Here is a 22,168-nt window from a genome sequence, read left to right on the forward strand (position 1 = left end):
GCACTATTTTTGGTGTTGTCTAAATGTGGTGTTAGCAGTTTTACAGATGGGAGAGAAGAGAAAAAAGATGAGTCTGGGACCCTCCACTTATTAGAGGGTAATAATCTGGGATCTTTTCTCATACTTTTAAACAGAGGAACTGCAGCAAAGTATGCACTTAGTATTTTCTCCCTGTCACTAGCAGCCCCTGAGAGCCAGAAAACTGTGGTGGCACATAGGAAAGGGCACAGATGTGGGAATGGCTGTGCTCGCTGCCGCTCTGGCATGAAACCTGCCTGCCCTCCCCACTTCATTGTCAGGAGCAGCAAAACGTGGCCGGACTGCTGCGCCATCCCTTGTTGTGAACAGCCAAAAGCCCTAGAGCTGACATGAAGTGCTACGTTAGTCACGGACTGTGTGTACAGCACCCACCCCTGTGAGGTGTAACCTTGCTTTCTCAGCACCTCGCACTGCAAGCATCTGCGTTTGACGCGCCCGTGTAACGAACGCTGTGGTTTGGAGTGAGCCGCTCTTCTCCCTGCTATGTCCCCCGGCCCCAGGGAGGGCTGGCAGGTCTGTCTCTCACCCTGTAGCGCTCAACGAGTTTGAAGCCCACAACATGCTGCAGTTTCCGAAGGCAGATGGGACATGGCTCCAGAGGCCGCAGCAGGGCTTCGTCCAGGCTCAGCGCGCCCTGCATGATGCACTGCAGCCAGCGGCAGGTCCCCAGCCCCATCAGGTGGCAGATCTCGTGGCAGGTCACCTTTCAGGAAAGCAAGAATCACAGCAGTGCATGGTCATTCCTGCTTCCACTGTCCCCTCTTCTTCCTTCTCTGCTGTTCCAGCTCCCCTGCTCCCCAACAGTCTATAACTGACTTGTTGCTCAGCCCTGCCAGTGCTCCAGCCCAGGCTTTCCCAAGATGAAAGGAGAACGTGGCTCCCCTCTTCCCAGGTAACCCAACATCCACATTTGTATGGTGGTGGAGGAGGAAGCGTGGATGTGTTGTTTAGAAGCAGCTGTGGGAAGACCCTGTAGATAACAAGTCCAGAGCAGTAGGGGGGTGGGGGGGGGGGGGGTGTCTGTGTCTCTGTGTTTGAAGTCCCTCTGGGGTCTGAAAAGAGCAGCACAATCCGTGTGAGAAATCTGTAAGAAGCTATTGGCAATAATAGATCTGTGTCCTACCAGAGCAGACGCTCTTGATATTTGTGCCAAAGCAAAATCCAAGCTGGAGTCAGCTGGCCAAGCATGACTGCTTTGGGAATTGGCAACCATGAAAAGACTGAGAATGGAGGATTCCCCCCCCTCCTCCCATTGCCACCTAACATCACCTGAAATTGCTACAGGAAGAGACCTCACACTAGAAAAACCTGAGCAGATACCAGGGGATGCAGGGAGAAATGGCATCAAAGGCGTTGGTGCAGCTGCTCTGCCCGGGCCAGCTTTAGGAGAAACACTGGAAGCAGAGCTGACACGGGGGCACAGGGGAGATCCTGGCGTCAGGGAGGACAGCACTCGTGAAGAGGATGCGTTGGAGATGAATGGGGTTTAAGGGCATCTGTATATAATGTACGTGCGAACTCTAAGGTATTTTTCTCATCCATCCATGTAAGCAGGTCTGGCAAGTGATCCTCTGCCCTTACGGATACCAGTGTCTGAGGAAGACACAGTCACCCCTCCCCAGCCATCCATTAGTTAACACACAGCACTGCTAGATGTTCTGATTAACCTCCATACACCCTACCGGCTATCAGATCCTACTGCACATGCATCGCCTGACAAACGAGAGCCTGGGAGCTGGGCAGTCTTTGTCTCAGGGTTGCTCCGTGAGTGACGTAAGGTAAGTCCTGTAGCCTCGCTATACAGCTGATGCTATGGTTTGCTCCTGCAGCAAGGGGAGTAAGAGCTGTCTGTGTGGTGCACTGAAATACCAGCTCTTTAGGACTGCTTTAAGTGTGTGGACCTGGCTGTGATTGTCTGCATCTTCTGGGAGCAGAGCCTCATGCCTGCTTCACTGGGCTGAGACACGGGTTATGCCCAGGCCTGAAATATTTAACCCCACATGGCAAGAACTACGGGGTGCAGGAGATTGCTGGTCCTACCTTACAGCATTGGACCATCTCTTGGGCGCTGAACGGCAGTGTCCGCTCTCTGCTTTCCTTGCTGACTTCGCACAACCATTCCTTCTGCGTGAGTGGGTTCAAGCTGCTGCAGCCAGCCTGGGGGAAATCCCCAGAAAATCTGGCAAAGCTGCAGACTCCCACTTCTGTGAAGAGAGGTGCATACAAGTTAGGCATCAGCTCTCTTACAACTGTCTCTCACCTTAGGCAGCATGACAAGAAAGCTGTTGTAGCACAGCCCCATCGAGCACACAGGCTGTGATAAGACCCACTTCCCAAAAGGTTTGTAGCACCTCAGTTACCTTTGTCCAGGTCAGGAGCCCTGACTCCCCTAATTTTAAATTGGGAAAACCTAGTTCCTCTCCTCAGGAAGTGAATAAGATGTTAAGGATAAGATTTGGCTATTCCAGTCTCCCAGGGAAGGCTTTTGGGTACAGTGCTGCCTTATTCACATGCTGTGCTAGGAGATCATGGGACACCAACCCTACCTTGTCCTGGCAGGAATTTGCTGAATGTGAAGCTCCAGGTCTCACATGGGTAAAGGTCCAGCAGAGTGAGTCCAAGGACACACAGGGCATCCATGGGCTTGTTGTTCTTCAAGAAATTCAGGACCCCATCTGGACAAATACAAGAGAGATGTTGATTAAAATGAAGCATCCCTGGAAGGCATGCAAGAGACAGAACTGTGGGGAGGAGTATGTAATCCAAGCCACAGGTGGGCAGAGCTGCTGGATTCAGCATCTTGGATGGAGAATCACGGCTGTGTAGCCCGACCGTTCAAATAAGAGTACACACAGACCTGACTTTGGAAGTGGGGCTGAGCACAGAGTTAAAACAAAGCAGAGCTAAGGGCAGAGATGTAGATGAATTCTGTACTAACCCCTGGAAATAAGCACCTAGAAGTAGAAGAATTCCCCTACAGGCATTTCAGACCTGAGCCAGAGCAGCCGCATAGCTGCAGCCTTGGGTCTGTGCCGAGCACGTGCTGCCTGTGGTACCTGCAAACAGCTTGTCCCAGATGGATATTCGTGCAGCGCGAGTTTGGCAGCTGACAAACCCATTTCCCTGGGGAGCTGCGTGACACTTGAACCCAATTTCCTAACATGAAAGGCCGGTGAGTTCCCCACCTGTGCCAGCCAGCCAGTAATTTACTTTGGCTCTGGACAAGAGATGGGAGAAGGCAGGCTACACCAAATAAACAGTGCCTTCCCGCGGAGCTGGGCCAATCGCTTTGCAGAGCTGGACCTAAACTAACAGCACTGAAAAATACAAACAGCAGAGGAAAAGGTGATGAAAGTCACTTTGGTTTTTTGTTCCTGTTTCCAGCCTCAGCACTCTGGGTTTTCCATGGGAACAGGATTTCTCCCTTTTCACTCCCTTCCTCATCCCCTCCCTGTTCAGGCAATGAAGGGCTATTTCAGACGTTTCCGAAGGGAGGGCTCGTGCCCTCCTGCCAAGCTGGTGTCTCTACAGGCTCCCCATCCCAGGTCCTTACCTGCATGAAGCTGCACCCTGTCTGAGTCCCGGCTGTGGCGATAGCAGCAGTGAATGGAAGAGATGGGGATGGAGGGAAGGCACTTCACACGGAGTCCCAGGAAGAAAGACTCAACGCAGCTCTGGAGGGAATCCAGCAGCGAGAGCCCGGCAGGCCCATCGATTAAGTCTGAGAAGAGAAGCTCTGTTATCAGTTCCTTAAAGCCAGGGTGAACCCGAAGGTCTGAAGGGGTTCTGTGGGGTTGGCCACAGCAACTGGGGAGGAGGAAGCCTGGTTCATTCTGAAATTAATTGCTTACTCTGGGATGTGGCAGGCGTCTCTAAATGGTTATACACAGATATGGAGGAGAGGAGGGGGCTCTTTCTGAGAGCCAGCTCGAGGCATTAGCATGCTGTGTCGTTAGCAGAGCAGTGTGCTAGGAAGGTTGTCTCCTCTTTAAGTCATGCAGAAAGATTAATGTGGGAAAGGGTGGCTGTTTTTAATGAACCATCAGGGATGGAGCTCTTGAAATGCTGTTTTAGCCAGCATTGTTTTACATATATTGTTTTATATGTATGCACACATATATTCACAGCAAGCCTCACCCAGGAGCACACATACCATTTACAAGGCAGGTCTACTGATGGTTGTCATCGTGGCTTGTGACTCTAGACTGGGGGCACATCAGAGCCTTTGGTATTACATTTATTTTTGCTACAGCAATTGCATTTTGCAGGTTAGTCATTAGAAGAGCATGTTAATAGCATTCAGCACCACCCACCTCCCTCCTGCATCTTTCCAGGTGGCTCAGTGAAGATGCCCACGTTACCTATAGGTTGCAGGTAAATATGCTTCCGATAGAAGTTCTGCTTCCTCCTTAGCATGGCGTGATAGAATGTCTCAAAGTCCTCAGGGGCATCGGGGTGGCTGAGGAGCCAGTCAAAAGCTGTCCGGATGAGCAGTGTGCAGAAGAGCGTTCTCTGCGGGTTGTAGGCTTCCGAGAGGAACAGCTTCTCCGCCCTGGAGAAAGCTTTGGCGTAGAGCTCCTGCAGGGCTGGGTTGGTGGAGATCAGCGCGTCCTTCAGAGCCCGGGGCCCGAAGCTGAATTCCTGAGCGTGTTTGCACTGCAGCATCGTGGAGGGACCCGCCAGCTGTGGCACTGCCTGCAGGAGGGGATACAACCATGGGCGCGTGGCCTCACGAGGGGCCTGGAAACCTTCTCACGCTTTGCTTTCAAAGGAGTTTTCCCCAAGATCCCAGCTGCAAGGTTTGATTGGGAGCTTATAAATGCTGTACGTAGTGCTGGCCAGGAGCCCTATGCATTTACACGAGAGTAGCTGGTATAGGGTGCTCTACGTCTGCACGTATGTCACTGGTTTATGGACAATGTACCAGTAGATGGTGCTCAAGAATGCATAGCCCCATTATTGCTACCAGATGTCTGTATTAAATCAAATAAATAGTGAGATTTTTTTGTTGTTATTGTTCTACCCTGAAGTCCCAAGAACACGGGAAATACCTCGGTGTGTTGTGCAACTGGCTGCACTGGCCCTCATGGTGCTGAAAGGTGGGGTGCGCCTGCTTGCTTGGGCTAAACCACACTCCCTGGGGCTCTTGAAGGCACAGGTCCGTGGCAGGAAAGAAGAGGTAGATCTTGGCTTTTATTTATCTATCAGTAGCCTAAACTTCTGACTTCCCTGACACCAGTGAAAGCAGCTGTTCGCTGTTGACAACTTCCTCTTAACAGCTTTTAATCCTCACTCTTAGGTACTGAGCTGGGCCCTCTGCCAGCTCACAGTGCTGTTGTCAGGCTGCAAGATGTGGGAGGGTTCGCCCAGCCTGATCCACAGGTGGGACTTGGTGTGTGACACTGGGGTTTGCTGGTGCTGCCCCTCTAGCAAGATGTGCACGGGCCCACTGCCATCATGTCACCTCGTGAATAACTTCATGTCACACCATGTTAGCATCAAGAGCACCAGTAATGATGTGAAGTGGTAAATAAAGAGCAAATGAAATCCTGCAGCAGGAAGAAATTCATTTGGAGCATCCCAGAAATACCCTCTCCAGGGTTCTTTCTCAGGCCAGCGTTTTCCAAAGCTGCAGAAGTCAAGCACCTATTCCCCACTGCAGTGTATGCACTTACGGAGGTTCCAGTAGACCTCTTGGGAAAAGGGAGAAAAAAGAGGAAACAAAGTATAACCCCTATGGCTAACCCACATCTGGATTTCTCCAAAGATTCTTTTTTTGTAAGGAGACCATGCCAAGTCAAACTGGGAGCATTTTGAAGCAGTCCTTTGGACAAAGTTGCCTACCACAGGTAAGTGCTCCACCTGTGTATGGCAGAATGACGAATACACGGGTTTATAAAAGCACAGGGTTTCTAGGAATAAGTATGAACTTCTATTAGGCAAGTTAATGCTAACTTAAAAGAAACCAGACAAGCTTTCTGTGTGGATAAATGTATCAGCTGCTGACCATCACCATTCTAACATCATCATTCAATCACAGAAAAAAAAGAAAAAAAGAAATAAAAAAGAGGTAAAATATTTTTAGGAGGAACTGGTTAAGTCTATAATTTAAGTTTCTCTGCAGCCTGGCTCTGGCAGGTAAGTGCCATTCAGTGGCCCTTGAGGGCAGCAGTATAACAAGAAAATTCAATATTTAAAGAATAGTACCAACATGAGCCAAAAGCTTTCCTCAGTTTACGCAGAGAAGGCTCTGGTAGTTTCACCCTAGGAGAAAGGTGGCAGCCCATGAAATTAACACTGGATTTCTTTACATCCAACCCTTGGGGAGCTGTATGTATGTATAAGCTGGCCTTACAAAAGACTGGGGTTTTCTGAGCTTTTTTGGCACTAAGGGTGTATAGCCTAGGAGAGGGAGCGGGTAAGCAGCTTTATTTTTGCAAGCTCTGTATTGCGCTAGCATTAAAGGCTGACAGCAGATGGCATGGTGGGCTCTGGAGTGGTACAAGGGCCCTCATCCAATGAAAGTTTAGAAATAAAATCTGTGATGCTTTCTCGGCCACCTCTTCTTATTGCCCAAAACATGTCCAAATTGCTTCAGCTGGTTTTTACAGGCAGCAACAAGAGTTCGTGTGAAATTGTTCTGCATTTTGTCTCCCACATCTCTACGCTTCTGACTGGATTACAGATTTGGCAGGATGAACTGAGAGTCCAACCCCGCCAGGTCATCAGGCATTTTGCCTTGGGCTGGGGTGAAGATTTGGGTTTTCCTAGGGCCAACGTTTCACTTGTTCTGCACAAACTGGAAATACAAACATCGTTTTTCTGGTCACGTGCAGAACGTTCACTAGGAAACAATTAGCAATATTAAAATCATGGTCCTGCAGGATGTGGTCCTGCGAGGTACTGGCTGCCTGCTGCTCCCAGGGAAATCAAGGAGAGACTTTGCACTTGGTCCAGGCTGAGAGTGAGCTCGTCAAAGAAGGTTTCTGGGAAGCCTGAGCCACTTTCCTTTGTGCTTCCTGGCAATAAATGGAGTGTGGGTCTGGGGGAGGAGGAGCTGGTTAGAAAATGAATGGATTTTTCTCTTCTAAATGGGAAGCAGCACAGAGTGGATGTATGCAACAGCAAATACAATGAGCACACAGTCTTTGGGCATGTGTTCCCCCAGGCTTTCGCATGGAATATGGTGTGAACCCAAAGCTATGGGATATACATTGTTTCCCAAGGCTTCCTAAAAAGGGACATTCACCCTGCTCCAGACAGTCGCATCTGTAACCATGGGTGTTTTGTGATGTCCACTGTGTCCAAGGATGTCCATGATTACCCTTTAGCGGTCTGAAAGCTGAAGCACAGGAATTCACTTGTGACGCCCAGTCTGGAGCGCCGCGTGCCTCCTTCTCCTGGCGGGTCTGGTTTGGCTTCCAACAGAACAGCAGCAGCCCTTTACGCTCCTCAAATCCAACACAATTACTTCTCTTCAACAAGCTTTTCTAAAATACTTTACTGGAGAAAATTCATGCTTCAGAAAAATTTTATGAACAGCTCTAGCAGTTTAAAAAAGAGGCCGTTTTACAACATTAACTACCGTAGATGTTATTTGTGTTTGATCTACTCTACGAATATAGAGTTTCATTAACTGAAGTAGTGCAAAAGGGCTTTGTAATTTTTGGCTTTTGTGTTGAGGGTGCCTTGTGTAACTCCCTGATGCAGTGCTCCAGGGGGCAATGGCACTTGAGCGTTGACATCTTTTTTTTCCCTTGGTTTTTAAGATGCTGAGGTGGTAGGGAAGTGGAAGCACCAATGCATCCTTCTGCCCTTCAGGTATATAGGAAGGAGACGACATGTCTTTAAAGTAAAAAGTGGTTAATTCGGCCTCTTGTTTAATGACAAGCCATAGGACTTGACTAGCAGGTCCTGAGGAGGAGAAAGTAAATATTTTTATTTAAAAGGCCAATAACCTGTTGTTTCACCTGAGGAAATGCTTTAAGGAAAATATTAATGTAAAGATCTGCTGCAGCTGGACACACTCACCACATCCACTCACGTGTCATTCTCTACTTTTACCATTAGAAAAAAACATCCTATTCCTAAACTGCATTTTGTCATTCCACCTTGCAGCCATCTGCTAACCTTGTAATTCTTCCAAACCCAGGACCACCCGTATTGGATCATATAAAGGAGCGATACCCATCCGCGCAGCGTGAAACATGAGCTTGTGCCCTCCTGATGCCTGCAGGGTCCCTAACAGGGGGCCAGCCTGCGCGGGGAATCCTAATCCAGTTTATGGAGACTTCCCTCTCGTTTCTCGTATTCATATCTTTCATATTATCCATTGCCACATCCGTGCAGTGCAGTGGAGACACCCATAGCCCACAGGTTTTGGCACTTGGCCCCTTGTCCATGGCTGGGACAGCCTTTTCCAGCAGTGGGGTTGTAGGAACCCAGCTGTGGCTTCTCTGCTTGTGGCGTGTGATGTGAGGCAGGAGCTCCGAGGACAACATGGGCCATAACTCTGGCTTTTGGTAACATACAAAGGTTTCAGATCAGACTGGACATATTACACAAATCTTTTTACTATGGAATTTGATGCATTTTTTTTCTCATGGTGGGTGTTTTCACCAGAAATGCCCCCAAAACCCAGTCTCAGCACATGGAAGTTGAGCAGTCAGTATATTCCCTTTCTCACAGTAACCTGTAAATGTGCTTTATATGCAACTGAGGTTACTCATAAATTATTCTCTTTGCAAATCAGGCACCTATAAATTATTCTCTGTAATTGAAAATTACCTATGAATTATTCTTTTTGTAATTTTCAGATATGTCATTTATTCTTTATTATATTGACATTGCTTTCTTGGATAGATATGTCTGGGGCTGACAGTAACAGTGTCATTCTCAAAAGCCAAGGCGGTAGGTATCACACAGTGCAAGTTCATTTGGGATATTTCAACAAGATAGAAATGGGCTTGTGTGCAGAAAATCCATGTTGTACAGGTCCAAAGAAAGGCACTCACTACATAATGGATTTGTTTGGTATTATATGGAATTTGGCCCTTGCGTTGAACAGATTGTATTTATATATATATATTAAGCTGGTTATTCTAAAGTTGTTTATTTTATAAGTCAACTTGTAAGTAATTTCTAACTCTGACTCTCTCAAAGCATACACGCACTGCAGGCTGCAGATGCACAGAAGGAGACTCATTCTGTTTCCTTCCCCCCTCAGCCCTTGTGCAGTATTTAGAGGCAGAGTCACTTAACTGGGCTCTTTGGATGTCAGAGGGACATTAGCAGAGTCTCTTAAAAGTGATTAATTGCCCAAGTTAGGTGCTGTACCGTAAACAAGCAGCGATAGTGCAGAAAATTCATATCCAGTCAACAGACATGAAGAGCCCAGAGCAAACATAACAAGCGTTAACTAATTATCAACACATGCCCTAGTTGCTTAATAGCTCTTTTCCTGAGATTTGCAGTTGGTGCCTGCTCCTGCTACTCTAGGAGCAGTCTCTCCTTGCCAGTATCACACAGATGACAGCCCGAAAGCAATTTTCTCAATTTATTCATTGACATGTATAGAAAGAGATTTTTCCTGACTGAGAAGCTGAACTCCCAGTGGGTAAAAAAGTCCAGTGGGATGGGACAGAGGGAGGACACAGAGGTGTGAGGGCATTTAATTCTGGTCCAAAGAAAATTCTCACTAGTGCAGCTCCTTCCTCGAGGACCCCAACGCAGCCCCCTGCACAGAGCCAGGCTTTGCCTGCTGGAGAAGCCCAGCTGCTGGGCTCAGAGCAAACCTCTTTCACCAGGGTCAGACCTGAAATATGGCAACGCTCAGGGGCTGGGGGGGCACTTCAAGATGCTCTGCGCTTCTCAGAATCGATCTCCTCTGCTCACACAGAAAATACACCCTGGCCCTGATCATCCCCATGCTTGGACCCTCAAGGAGCTGTAGCATCTTCTGTTCACTGTGCATTAAATGGCCACAAAACAGAGTCAGACCTGTGTCTGTGCCAGACTATAAAGTTAGATAAAACCTTTTGGCCCCATGTACTGCCAAGTCCTGGTAACAGTTGTGTGTAATGTCTGTAGAACATGTTTGTGACTCAAAACCAGATGGTTTTTGAGGTCCCTCTCAAAAAGAGTCATTCCTGGTGCTGTGGAAACCTTCAGGGGTCCACACATGCGCTTACTGGGAGGAGAATCTACCCGTCATGTCAGAACGTTAGTGCCACAAGGCTCAGTCCTGGAAGTTTGTCCTCACACAAATCTTCCTCACTAATTTACTTGGACTGTTGGACAAGTCAGATGTACAACTTGTATGCAGAAAAGTTTGCAGGATTAAAGACTAGATTTATAAATGTCATTAAATACTTAAGCTGGAGACAGATGCTTCCATCTGTTCTTGTTTAAGTATGTTTAAGTGTTCTTAAGTGTTTAAGAACACCTACACATCCACTTTCCCCTTAGTTTTGTTTTGCATTAAAGCCTGCTTTCTGCCATATACTTTTCTTCATTTGAATATGTATTAAGGGCATACATTATCCCTAGTTTCAATCTTCTGTTCTCAGGATGTTATTTATTCTGTGCTCATACATAATGCTACCTTTTCCTTAGTGCCATCTATTTGAGGTTCTCTAAGCGTCATACAAACATTCATGAGCTCCTCTGTGCTACGCTCCAGGAAGTAAGCTGACAGTATATGATATATGCTTTTCCCCTCCTCTCCCATTTATGCATCATTTTCAGTGTTTTCTGTGTTCAGTTTAGTCTGGTTAAAGTCTCTGTGGTGCTTCCCCCGTGCATATGTGTGGCGATCGGCTGGCTGCGTTCTTCTTCCCTTACTCTGACACAAAACAAACCTCTACAATCTACTAGCCGGTTGCTGTGCATTTAGTAGCCAAAGACCCAAAAGGACGGAGCAACACCCACCAGAGCTGTACAACAAACCCCACACTGCAGAGATACCCGTGCTCTCCTCATTCACAGCTCCGGGCACTTTGCTCTTTATCGTAGTTGTCTAGACAGGCTAAATGGTTTCTGCGAGACAAGCCCAGCATTCGCCAGGAAAGAAGCTGCGTTTTCCATACAGATGAACCCCCGAACAGGTATGGCTGTGGTAGGTACTCCCTGGAGCACAGAAGTGGTTCATCAGGCCGTGTAAATGCCCTGTAACGCTGTGCCTCCTCCCAAGGCATCAAGTGCTTGTTAGGTGGTGCTGCCAGGTGGGGATGTTTATGTGCATTTTATAGCCGAGGAGGAGGGGGTCGGGGGTCCAGGGTAGTGCTGTGGCCACAAAGGCAGCATGGCTCGGGGGGGACAGCAACAAACCCCAAGATCCTTCAGTGGCCAAGCGGTGCCCTGGCCACCAGCCAGCTGTGCCAGCCCGGAGGGTTGCTGGGGGAGAGGCATGTTCTGGAAACGCTGCAGGAGCGGGTCCCGCGCCTGGGACACCCGGGCCCCCCGGGCCCGCTGGTTTGGAGAAGGGGCAGATGCTGCTGCCCCCCGCGGCGGGTGGCTGCTGCGTGGGGAAGGACCACGGCCCCCAGCACCCCGGCACGGCGCCGGCACCCCAGACCCCCGGGAGGCTGCACCAGGGAGGGACCCGGCACTCCAGGAGAGCGGTCCGAGCGCGGCCCCCCGCCCCCCGCCGGGGGATGCCCCGGGCTCGGACCCCCGCCCCCGGCGACGGTGCAGCCCTACGCGTGACCCGCCACCCCCCGGGGGAGGACGCCCCGAGCGCGGCCCCTATCACCCGGGCAGCGCTGCCCGTCACCCGCGGAGATGTCCCGAGCCTGCGCTGCCCCATCGGGGGGGCTCCCCCCGTCCCCCGCCGCCCCCCTCCCCTCCCCGCCGCGCCGGGCTGTGCCCTCCCGCCGAGGGGGGCGGCCCCGCGCCCCCAGCCCCCGGGGAGCGGGGCAGGACTCACCGCCCGCCGGACCGGGGCTGCGGAGCCGGGGAGGTGCGGCAGGGCCGGGGCACCCGGCGCGGGGCTGGCGAGGCGGAGCGGAGCCCGGCAGCGGCGGCAGGAGGAGAAGGAGGAGGAGGAGGAGGAGGAGGAAGAAAAAGGGGGAGCAAAGGGGGGGGCTCAGCCCCTCCGCCGGGAGCCGCCTCCCGCCGATGCGCGGGGCAACCGCCGGGGGCGCCCTGGGGGGGCGGGGGCGGCTCCGCAGGCTGGGGGGGGGCGGGGGGGAGGTGTCCGGGGAGGGTCGCAGGCTGGTGACAGTGGCAGATCCCGCCCGGCTGGCTGGAGCCTGGGAGAGCGGCGAGAGCCGTCAGACCCGGCGGGGGGCGACGCGGTGCCGACCGAGCCCGGGGCTGGGCGAGGTGACAGCACCCGGCGGCCACCGGCCCCGTCGTCTCTGCTCGCCACCAGCAATCGCGACGCGTGGGTGCCTGGGGACCACAGCGCTGGTTACATACTGTGATGCCGGCGACCGATGCCATCTCCTCCATGGGAGCCGCGTCTGCATTTGCCTTGATGCTTCATTCATCTCTCCCACATGACCTGGATGCGTCTCTGTGTCCCATGATGTCCTTTAATTTGGGAACATTATCTGCTCTCGGAAAGGTTAATCATGTTAAAGGAGCGCATCTCCGTTTCTCATCTCTTCATTCATTCCAGCTTTCATGTTTTGATCCCTTCAGTGCTTTGATCCCTCAGTTCTGCCATCCCTAGATGGAAGGAACCAGGAATACCCTGGCTGGGACCCAAGCATGTCCCTAAGTGACATAAGCTGAAATTAGGAAAAAATATATAGTTTACAGCCTCAGGAGCTGTAGTGGTCCTGGCAGCCCCCGTGCTGTCCCCACACCCAGCGCAGCCGAGTGCCTTGCAAGGGCGGGCAGAAATGTCCTGCCGGAGCCGAGGTGGCCACAGATGCCCACGTGCAGTGGGGTCAGTGAGCACCAGGACAAGACCCTCGCTGTGTGCCGCAGCTTGCCGCCCCCGAGACCTGCATCACTCTTAAGGCACTGACAGCATCGCTGGGGAAAAATTGCCCTAATTTGCTGCTGTCATAGTCAGGCCAAGAGGTGAAGCAGCAGCTTATCCCAGCAGCGTGGGCTGCTCGTGAAGCCCCTTTGTGGGAAACTTTCCTGAGGGTCAGGTGGGGGGAGGGCAAGAGGGATTCCGAAGCCTTGCAATGGCATCATCCTCCACTTCGGCTGCTACCCCAAGTGCAAGAGATGCCCTCTGTGCAGTTTTAACTGGTTGCTGCTTGTAATTAGAGTTTATTTGCATTAATTAACTTAAATTAGCTATTTGCAAGTTGCTCATAGTACACCATCAACATGTTCAGAACCACACAAGCCTCAGAGAGCTGGCTCCTGCCTGGAGGAAGCCTTGAGCTAAAACCAGACAAAAATACTGTCCCAATACAGTGTGATCCAAAATGCTTTTTTTTTTTTTTTTTTTTTTTCCCTAAGAAACCTATTGCACTTAAACTTAATAATTAATATTTGGCTTAGTGGCCAGACCACTGACTGACCAGCAAGGTAAACAGAACTGGTGTTGCTATTAAATGCACTCATAATGATGCATTTATCGATGCGTTTATCCTGGGCAGACCCAGGAGGAGCTGGGCAGGAGGTTACAGTGAGGGTGATGGAGACCAGGGGCAGAGCCAGTGATGAGGAAACACCCACACAGTCACTCTTTGACTTTTTAGGAGGCTAGTGGTTTTATGAAGAGACCATCAATACGATGGGAGGGGAAAAGGGAGAAGGAGGTGGTCAAAAACAGGGTGAGAAGACAGCCAGGAGTTGGAGAGGGCAGATGTGAGTGAATCAGAGGGACTAAGGCTGGGGAGGGAGTGGAAGAGCCCCGGGATGGCTGCCCTCTGCTTTAGCTCAGCTGTGATTAAAGCTGGTCACAGCAGAGACGTGGTGCTTGCCACAAGCGGCCTTTATCTGCAGTGAGCAGCAGCAATCATTATGCTGCTTCTGAACTCAATTGGTTATGCCAAGCTGCGTTTCCCAGAGAGGCCACGATCCATTGCTTCCGTGTAGAAGGATGTAAAATAGAGGCGCGTGTCTGGGGTAGGTGACTGCAGGAAACTTCATGGAGCAGCATGTCCTCAGGGGGAAGCAGAACGAAAACATTCCCAAAGTGATGCCTAAGACTGGATTTTAAGCAACTGTGGTTGTTTTAGCTGAAGAAAATTGTATAGCAATACATAAACAGCTCCACAAGGAAACCAGGCAGGTACCCAAGAGCTGTTTAAGCCAGAGAGAAGAGACATGACCCAAGCCCACAGCTGCAGGTTGAAGCCAGACACATTGAAATGAGGAAATAGGTGTTAACTTTTTAAGAATGAAGTTGATTAGCTGCTAGAACAAATTACTGGGGAGAGGGAAAGTCTTTCCACATGGTAGTGTTTTCTAATCAAAGTAAGATGCCTTTCCCCAGATGGGCTTCAGCCAAGCATGTGTTCCTGGGTTCAGCAGAGCAGGGGTGGGATGAAATGCAGAAGTCTCTGCTCTGAGGAGGTAAGGTGACTGTGTGGTCCCACCTGGCCTTTGGGAAATGAAGACTCTGCTCTTGGTGTAAGTTTCTAAATCCGTCCTGGATAGCTGTGGTGATGCTGCACCGGGCTGTTCCCTTTGAACAGCAGCTGAGCCAAGGTGGCCAGGGGGTTGCTGAGACCCAGCCTGTCAGGGGTGGGGGGGTTGGTGCAGACCTGTGTTGGGCCTCTCTGTGTTTGTCACTGATGTTTGTTTGCTGATGTGAGGCTGCTGGGTGCCTGGCTGGAGGTAGGTGACCCCCAGGCAGCATCAGTCAGTGTCCCTAGGCTGATGGTGAGTGAGCTCTGTGCTGGCAGCCGGGGCCTCTTTGGTTCTGCTGCTGACCTGCGGTGTGACTGGGGCAAATAATTTTGCTTCTGACTCCCAGATGCATTTTCCAACTTTGCTTGCCCTTTCAGTTTGACCAGGGTTTTTGCGGGGGCTCGCTCCTGGTGGGGTTATGCTCTGAATATCAGTGCAGTTATTTTTCAGAAAGCGAACTGCTCACTGCAGGTGCGAAATATTCCCCTGTTATTGGAGTTCTGGCTATTCAAATGTCAGGGTGTTATTTCTGCACCTTTGTAAACACAAGGCAGTGTTGTAGAAGGGACCAGGATGCCACTTAATTTGAGTTTGTGCTGCCATCACAAAGCATAAATGCACAGGAGCAAAGTTTCTTAAAGTTTGGGTATTTATAGCAGTCTGGAGAAAGCCATGTGTGTTGGGCTCTTGTTGTCTCTCTGCTGGTCGGCCACAAAGCACTGACCCCTGTTTGGGCAGCAGTGCAGAGCTACGAGCAGCCACTTTGCTGTTGGTCCTAATGCAATTACATTAGTCTCATCTTTGGACTGTGCTGTGCAAAAGGAGGGGAATTAGGGAATGCACACACAAAAAAATATAAGGATTTAGTCTCATGATACCACTTCTACGAAAACGAGGTGGCTACAATATTTGCTGGGAGTAACGGGCACAGAAACCAAGAAGTGAGATCTGCGACATATTAATGGCAATGGAAAGGAAGAGGAGAAACAGGACTGACTGGTTTGCAGTGGAGATTGAGAGTTACCCTCTGGGAGTTACTGGGAGGGTGCAGCATGGGCCTGTCTGGGGACAGGTTTGCTCCCTCTGCAAGCTGAAGATGTGGTGGCATGTTTCAGGTAGGCAGAGGGTCTGAAGAGGAATTATTAAAGGGGATGAGGAATTATTAAAGCAGAATTTCACCTTGAACAGGTGAGTCTGAGGAACCACATCCAACAGGACTGCAGGAGCTTTGTGCTTCCTCACCGAAATCCGTTGTTTTGGCTCTCTGCGTACACAGAGGGTGTGAAAGGGACTAGAAATGCTCCTTGTCTCTTCTACTTGATACCCTAAAAATGCGGCGTATTGTGCTGGTGCCCTGGAAAGGCCCCCCCCTCACCCAGCTGCCACCCTGGACGCTGCCCAGGCCACCCCCGCCTGCGTGCCAGGACGTGCCCTGGGATGCTGCCCTGTGCCCTGTCCATCACCCTTCCCCAGAGAGCCCTATGGATGAACCTCCTGGAGGCATCAGTGAACAGCGGTGGGCGGGTGGTGCTCCAATTTCCCCAGGATTCACCCAAGGAAATCCAAGTGAAGCAGCTCAGATCGGCAGGAGTGGACAGCTTCCCTCCCTCAGCTGGAGGCGGTGGGAGAGGAGAGCAGCAGGCACCTTCTGGTAGGTGATGGAGTGGAGACATCAGCATCCCTAAAGCGGTGCTCGTGTTCCATCTGGAAACACACCGGACCAGCCCAATTGCCCCTCTCTGCTGTGTCCTGGCACGGTCCAGGCTGTGTTGGCAGGCTTGGGGAGGAACATTAATGAAAACAAGTGTTTGGCGGGGGTTCCTGTAGTGCCACAGACTTTAAGAAACAAAACGAGCCCAGCCCTTCTTTGGTTAGCAAGCCAGTCTGCTGCCACCAGCTGATGCTGGAGGAAAAGATAAGAGAGGGAGAAAGGGAACAGTTATGGAGCGAAGATGAAAACACTGGGCAGAACATCTGCGGGGGAATGAAAGGGAGCCATTTATTTGCAAATAAGTTCCTAGATCGTGCTTCCATGTGCGTCCTGGGCCGCTTCTAATACTAGGGGTTTATTCAGAGTGAGACTTTTTACTGGTGTTAAAGGCTTTGGAGAAGAGGCTGTCAGCCCACAGAGCTAGGCAGTAGCTGGTGGTCCAAATCTGTCTCATGCCAGTCTAAGGAAAATTTGTTTTATCCCAAGCTGTGCCCATATGGAGGGTCGTCTTCCCTTTTTACCACTGATTTCGTGTTTGAAGTCTCTCTGTAGGAAGTCAGTGTGGATGCTCCATGATTCATTCCCATGAGGAAGCGTGATTTCAGGCCCCCATATGGTCGCAGAGGCAGGAGAGGGGGCAGATATATATTTTTACAGCAAAGAGAATGCAACTTTGGTGTACAAATTTGGCCTGATGTAGAAGATCTGGGCAATGTACAAAGTGTTTCTTAATTTTTTGTTTGTTTTGTTTTCGTGCTTGCTTCCTCTTGGCTCCTGATTAGGCTTTAGGAGCAATGAGGCTGCTGCCTGAGCAATCCATCCCAGGATTTAAACTCAGCCTGATATCTGCTCTGTGTGTTCCCTGGGATTCAGCAGGGTCCACCTATTGAGGCCAGCAGAAATAGCATCTCGCTTCCTGGTTTCAGAGGAGGTGTTAAGTAGGACATAGTTAAATTTGGGATTATTAGTAAGAGAAGAAGGACAGCTATTTCTTTTTAAATGCTTTGGTTTGACAATAGATCTTTGGGCAGAGAACTGCAAAGTGCTGCCTTTTGTAGAGGGCTCAAGGATGAGATGTCTGCAGTAAGGGAACTGTCTCTGATGCAATGACTTATTGGGCAGAAGTAGATAGTTGGGAGCATTTCAAGTTTTGATACGTGTAGCCCTGCCTGGCACCCAGCCCTGCAGCATCTCAGCCCAAGGAGTATCTTGCCGATATCAGTGACCACTATAGGGCTGGGTCACATCCTGCGTCTTGGTCTACAGGAATCCGGGGATCAGTGTGTGACAGGGCAGGTGGAAGGGTTCTTCTTGGTGGCATCTGCATTTTAAGGTTTATCAGAGTTTTCCCTAAGACAGAGACACAGAGACATCACGTTTCACATGGGCAATGATCTTCTCGGAGCTGTAGAAAGATGTGCTCCGCACAGCAGAACGGAAGGCTGTGAACGAGAGGCGAAGCCCCGCAACGAGCTGTCTGCATAATTAAAAAGCTGCAGTGAGATGGAATAGGAGATGGAGAGGAGCGATAGTTGGAGGCAAAGAGAAACAGAAGTGCTTTCAAGTATTTCGCTGCAGAGATGACTGGAGAATTTGCCAGGGGCCTGATACTCTCCTTGCGCTGTCCTCGCCAGGTGACTGTGCAGCCTGGTGGGCACCGGCGTGACCCAGCAACCTCCAAATGCTGACACAGGTGTGAGCCCTAAACCCAGCTCAGGTGTAAGGCATGGAGAGTCGCAGAGCTGCAGAGTTTTAAGTCAGAGCTAATATCTGTGTCTTGTTGGACTGATGCATGGCTGTGACTTTTTTGACACTTTTTTTGGCTTTTTTTTTTTTTTTTTTTTTTTTTTTTTTGCTCATGGGTAGCCTACAGCCTGCGCTGCTCTGGGCTAGGTGATGCTCTGCTTGCACCCAGTGATTCTGCGAAGGTGGCAAAAGGCCAAGTGCTGTCACTGGGAACCAGCTGCGAATTAATACACGGTGTGTGATTTATGTGCTTTTTAAGTACATTCATGTCCTGTCGCACTGGCTGTGGCTCTTGTGTCACATTTGGTGTTCTCAGAACATTTATTAGCCTTACAGATCCCTTGATTATTGCTTTCTCCTTATAATTAAGCTATGAAACTCAGCATGGTGCAGCTTATGCGGTATTAATTCATGGCTGGCGTATTCTGCTTGTGCCCTAGGATAAGGCTAAACGCTGGCAGCTGGATTGCTGTCGGCACAGTTGCTATTCTAAAATTCTTTAATATGATTATAAAAATCACATTCTGCCTGCATACAGGCAGCTCAGGGCTCACTGCTGCCACAGACAGTAGCGAGATGGGGTCCGAGTTCCCTGGGAGCAGGATCTGCGCCTAGCAGCGCTGTGAGATGGGGCGTCCTCCTGCCCCCGGCGCTGGCTGATGCTCTCAGTCGGTGCTGTCAGCTCTGCTAACGCATCTCCACGTGCTCCCTGCTCGCCCTTCTCAGGGTGTGCCTGTGAAAATGTGAGTCTTGCAAGCCAGTTCTGTTTCACCCCTTTTTCTCCTGGCTTTTCTTCATAAGAGGTTTAAGCTGAATCCGGATTTCCTGCAGCTCCGCATCCACTTTGTGTCGGCAGCAGCTGCGGTGGCGGTTTGAAGGGTTTTCCCATGGCTGGGCGCTCCTGACCCCGGTACAACAGTTCCACAGTTTGTGTGGCCATGCGGTGAGCTGTGCAGAGAACTAAAATATTGTAACCTGTGGCTGGTTTAGTTTTTTATCCCCCCTCCCCATTCCCTTCTTGGGAATTAGTTGTAGGAGTGTGCTGAAGGAATGGGAGCTCAGTGCTACTGGGAGGGAAGTCACTGGAGTGCCCCAGCACCAGTGCCCCAGCGGCTGCTGGCCCAGGGGTAAGGGCTGGAATGCAGAATTGATGAAATCTGCTGAGCTGGGTGTGGGGCCGCTTGCTGTCTGCATCGGGAGAGCCCAGGCAGCTCCGCAGCCGCTCCCTTGGGATGCAGAGCGGGCAGTAAGGGGCCCTGGTGGCTCTGCCCTCTGGTCTCTACATCTGCTGGAAGTCCTACCAGACTTCAGCTGCAGGGACAAAGTGCTGGGGTGCTAGCTAGTGAAGAACACAAGTGTTGGTGTCCCTCATCTGCTCTGGACACGAGGGAAAGCGCCTGGAAGCCGTAGGAGCTGGGGCACGGGATGCCTCGGTTCTGCATGTACCGCAGATGCTGTAACTTGCCGGCAGCTCTGCGCGGCAGCCCGTGCCCCAGTTATACACGTGTGCACGCTGCTCGCGTTATCAATTGTGACTAATCAAACCGTTTCTGTACAGACCTGAATGCTGATCGTCTCAAAGCTTCTGTTTCACAAACAGTGTCAAAACCTACGTGCAGGATGTAAAGCCGTAGTGCAGAAACTCTTTGAGCTCAGATGTTTCCATGGAGATGGATCTTTGATCTTGCTGTAATAAATAAAGGGTGGAGAAGATGCTTCCAAACTAGGGAGGAAGGCAAGGCTGATCCCTGTGGGGCAGAAGCTCTCAACAGGAATTAGGGTGACAGGAGATATTTCTCTTTTTTTTTTTTTTTTTTTTTTTTTTTCTTTTTCTTTTCTCTCCTCTATGATGCCCAGTCTGTAGTAACAGTGAGGTTGAGCTGCCTGCCCGCCAGCACTGCGGCATACGCAGTGTACGTGCCTTTCATCCAGCCAGCCAGACGGTGTGCTACACCTTTGAGCTGGCTCGTTTAATGCTGCTGAAAAGTCAGACCTTTGTCTGCACGGCAACATTCACCCTGTGCTGCGGGATTCAGAGAGCAGCGACACAGGGGTTTAATGCTGGTATGAGACATGCTCGTCTTCTCGGCTGTGGCCAAGCAATCTGAGGAATAAGAACAGCTAGGGAAAGTGCTGTGTTTATATAATCAAGGGATCTGTAAGGCTAATAAATGTTCTGAGAACACCAAATGTTCAAATGACCACCCAGCCCTACAGTGTTCACTGTCATCAGCATGATACTCCTTGGGCTGAGATGCTGCAGAACTGGGTGCCAGGCAGGGCTGCATGCATCAATATAATAAAAATATGATAAAATATAGAGGGGGGGTGGAAATCACATTTTACACTGGCACAATGTGCAAAAATAGAAGTGTTTAGGATGCTGACATGGAGACAGTGACCAAAGGCAACAGTCAAGCTGGCTTTATCCACGTGGATGAGCTTTGACTGCTCTGGCGACTCATGTGTTGTCAGAGCTGTCGGCCGGCGCAGGGCTGTTACTCCTGGCACTGGAAACCGAGGCTTCTGTGGATGGAGCCAAAAAAGAATTCATTAGGAAAGGGCATAATTAGCTTCAGTAGTCACTGAGAACTGCGGCTTAATGTGGTCATAGGCACTCTGGCGGGATGTGTCACGCCACGATGCGCTGTGTCAGCAGCCGAAGCTGGTCCCTCGTGTTGGGGTGCCTGGATGTGCCTGTGCAGCTCTTGTGAGCACGCTACGGCCAGTGTGTCTGCCAAGCTGTGCACGCCAGTTTGTGCTTTTCTTGCTCTATCTGGCAACCGGGTGGTGGCTTTTCCTGGTCACTTCTGATCTGCTCACAGGATGCTGACAGATCTGTCCCATCATTTCCGCTACCAGCATGGCATCAAGCAGTTTTTTCTGCAGCATGTGAGAGCACACGGGGTGAGCAAGCTATTGTATACAGCCTGTTGCAATGCTCTTTTTTCCCCCCCCTCTTTTCTTAAAAATGTATCTTCCTCAGATGCATCAAGCTGCCACTTGTGCTAATTAGGGTCTCTCTGCGTTAGGGGTTTGCAGTGCTCCTCCCAGGCAAAGTGATGCTTAAGTACCTGTTACAGTCCTCCCACCCCGTCTCATTGCTGTTTTCACCGCAGCAAATGACCCTTCGTGCCTTGCTGGATTCCAGACTCTTTAACAACTCGACCATTGCTTTATGTAATATTAAAGATACTGTATTTATAAGGATGTATGTTGTTTGCAGCTCTGAAAAAGTTAACATCTTTCCTTGATATCTCTGGTGTTGAACACAGCCCGCTGGTTCACTTTAGAAGCTGACAGGGGAAGTTTTGTTGGTTTTGTTTTTTCAAACGACCCTTACGGAAACTACCACCTGTTTTTCAGAAATGGACTGTTTAGCCAAGAAAGCTGTGTTGTTGTTTATACACGACTTCACTGGGAAGAAAATATGTTTAAAGAGCAAGCGATATTATAGATACCTTTAATCAAACTCACTTCTAGTGGTTTCAGTGGAGGTTGTAGCTTTGTTTTTGCGAGCCTTTTTGTCAGAACCTAAAGCATAAAATATTCTGACAGGTCAAAGTTAAGGTTACTAGACAGTAAGGAAAAGTGTTTTTATCATCAGCTACATGGACAAGACAGGATTGCTGTGCAGCTGCGGCTGTTGGTCCCCTGGCTGTGACAAGCCTGTGCGGATGCTGTCACTTAGCAACCATTGCCATTTGTATTTTAACTGCAGCTTTTTGGATGTTGGCACATAAGGAGCATTGTAATCATGAGATCAGTCCCATCAAAGGTGTTTGGTTTTGAGGGCAATGGGCTCCAGGGCTCACCTGTGCTCCTGCCCAGCCTATACAAGGGTTAAATCAGAATTATTTCAGGTCCGATGGCTAATGCGGCTTAATAAGGGTTTATTTTGGAACTGGCTTGGGTGGACTAGGCCGTGTTTCAAGAGGGACAGCCTGGCTTCGCCATCTGCCAGACCTGGTTCTGCCGCTCCTTCCTGCTGGTCACAGCTCAGCCCAGGAGCTGGTCTGAGGCCAAAGCTCTGGGCGCGGTGGTGGGGGACACACACCAGCCAGGCAAACCTGGATGTCCCTACAGACAGCAGTGCGAGCCCCCTGCCCCCTTCAACTGACCCAGCCT

The 22,168-nt window shown here is 50.3% G+C and overlaps 1 protein-coding gene across 1 annotated transcript in view; it reads right to left on the reverse strand.

Moving 5' to 3' along the window:
- The window catches only part of AMZ1 (archaelysin family metallopeptidase 1), a 25,391-nt gene extending 13,339 nt beyond the window's left edge, over positions 1 to 12,052 (reverse strand). Inside the window, exons 1-6 of the mRNA XM_080382435.1 lie at positions 11,966 to 12,052; positions 4,401 to 4,734; positions 3,593 to 3,760; positions 2,586 to 2,714; positions 2,080 to 2,243; positions 566 to 742 (exon numbers count right to left, since the gene is read on the reverse strand). Coding sequence (XP_080238561.1) covers positions 566 to 742; positions 2,080 to 2,243; positions 2,586 to 2,714; positions 3,593 to 3,760; positions 4,401 to 4,704 — 942 coding nt within the window. The 5' untranslated portion in view covers positions 4,705 to 4,734; positions 11,966 to 12,052. The remainder of the gene's footprint in view (positions 1 to 565; positions 743 to 2,079; positions 2,244 to 2,585; positions 2,715 to 3,592; positions 3,761 to 4,400; positions 4,735 to 11,965) is intronic.
- Positions 12,053 to 22,168: the final 10,116 nt, after the last annotated feature.

The sequence above is a fragment of the Falco punctatus genome (genome assembly GCF_963210335.1).
Source record: "Falco punctatus genome assembly, chromosome: 4".
NCBI lineage: Eukaryota > Metazoa > Chordata > Aves > Falconiformes > Falconidae > Falco > Falco punctatus.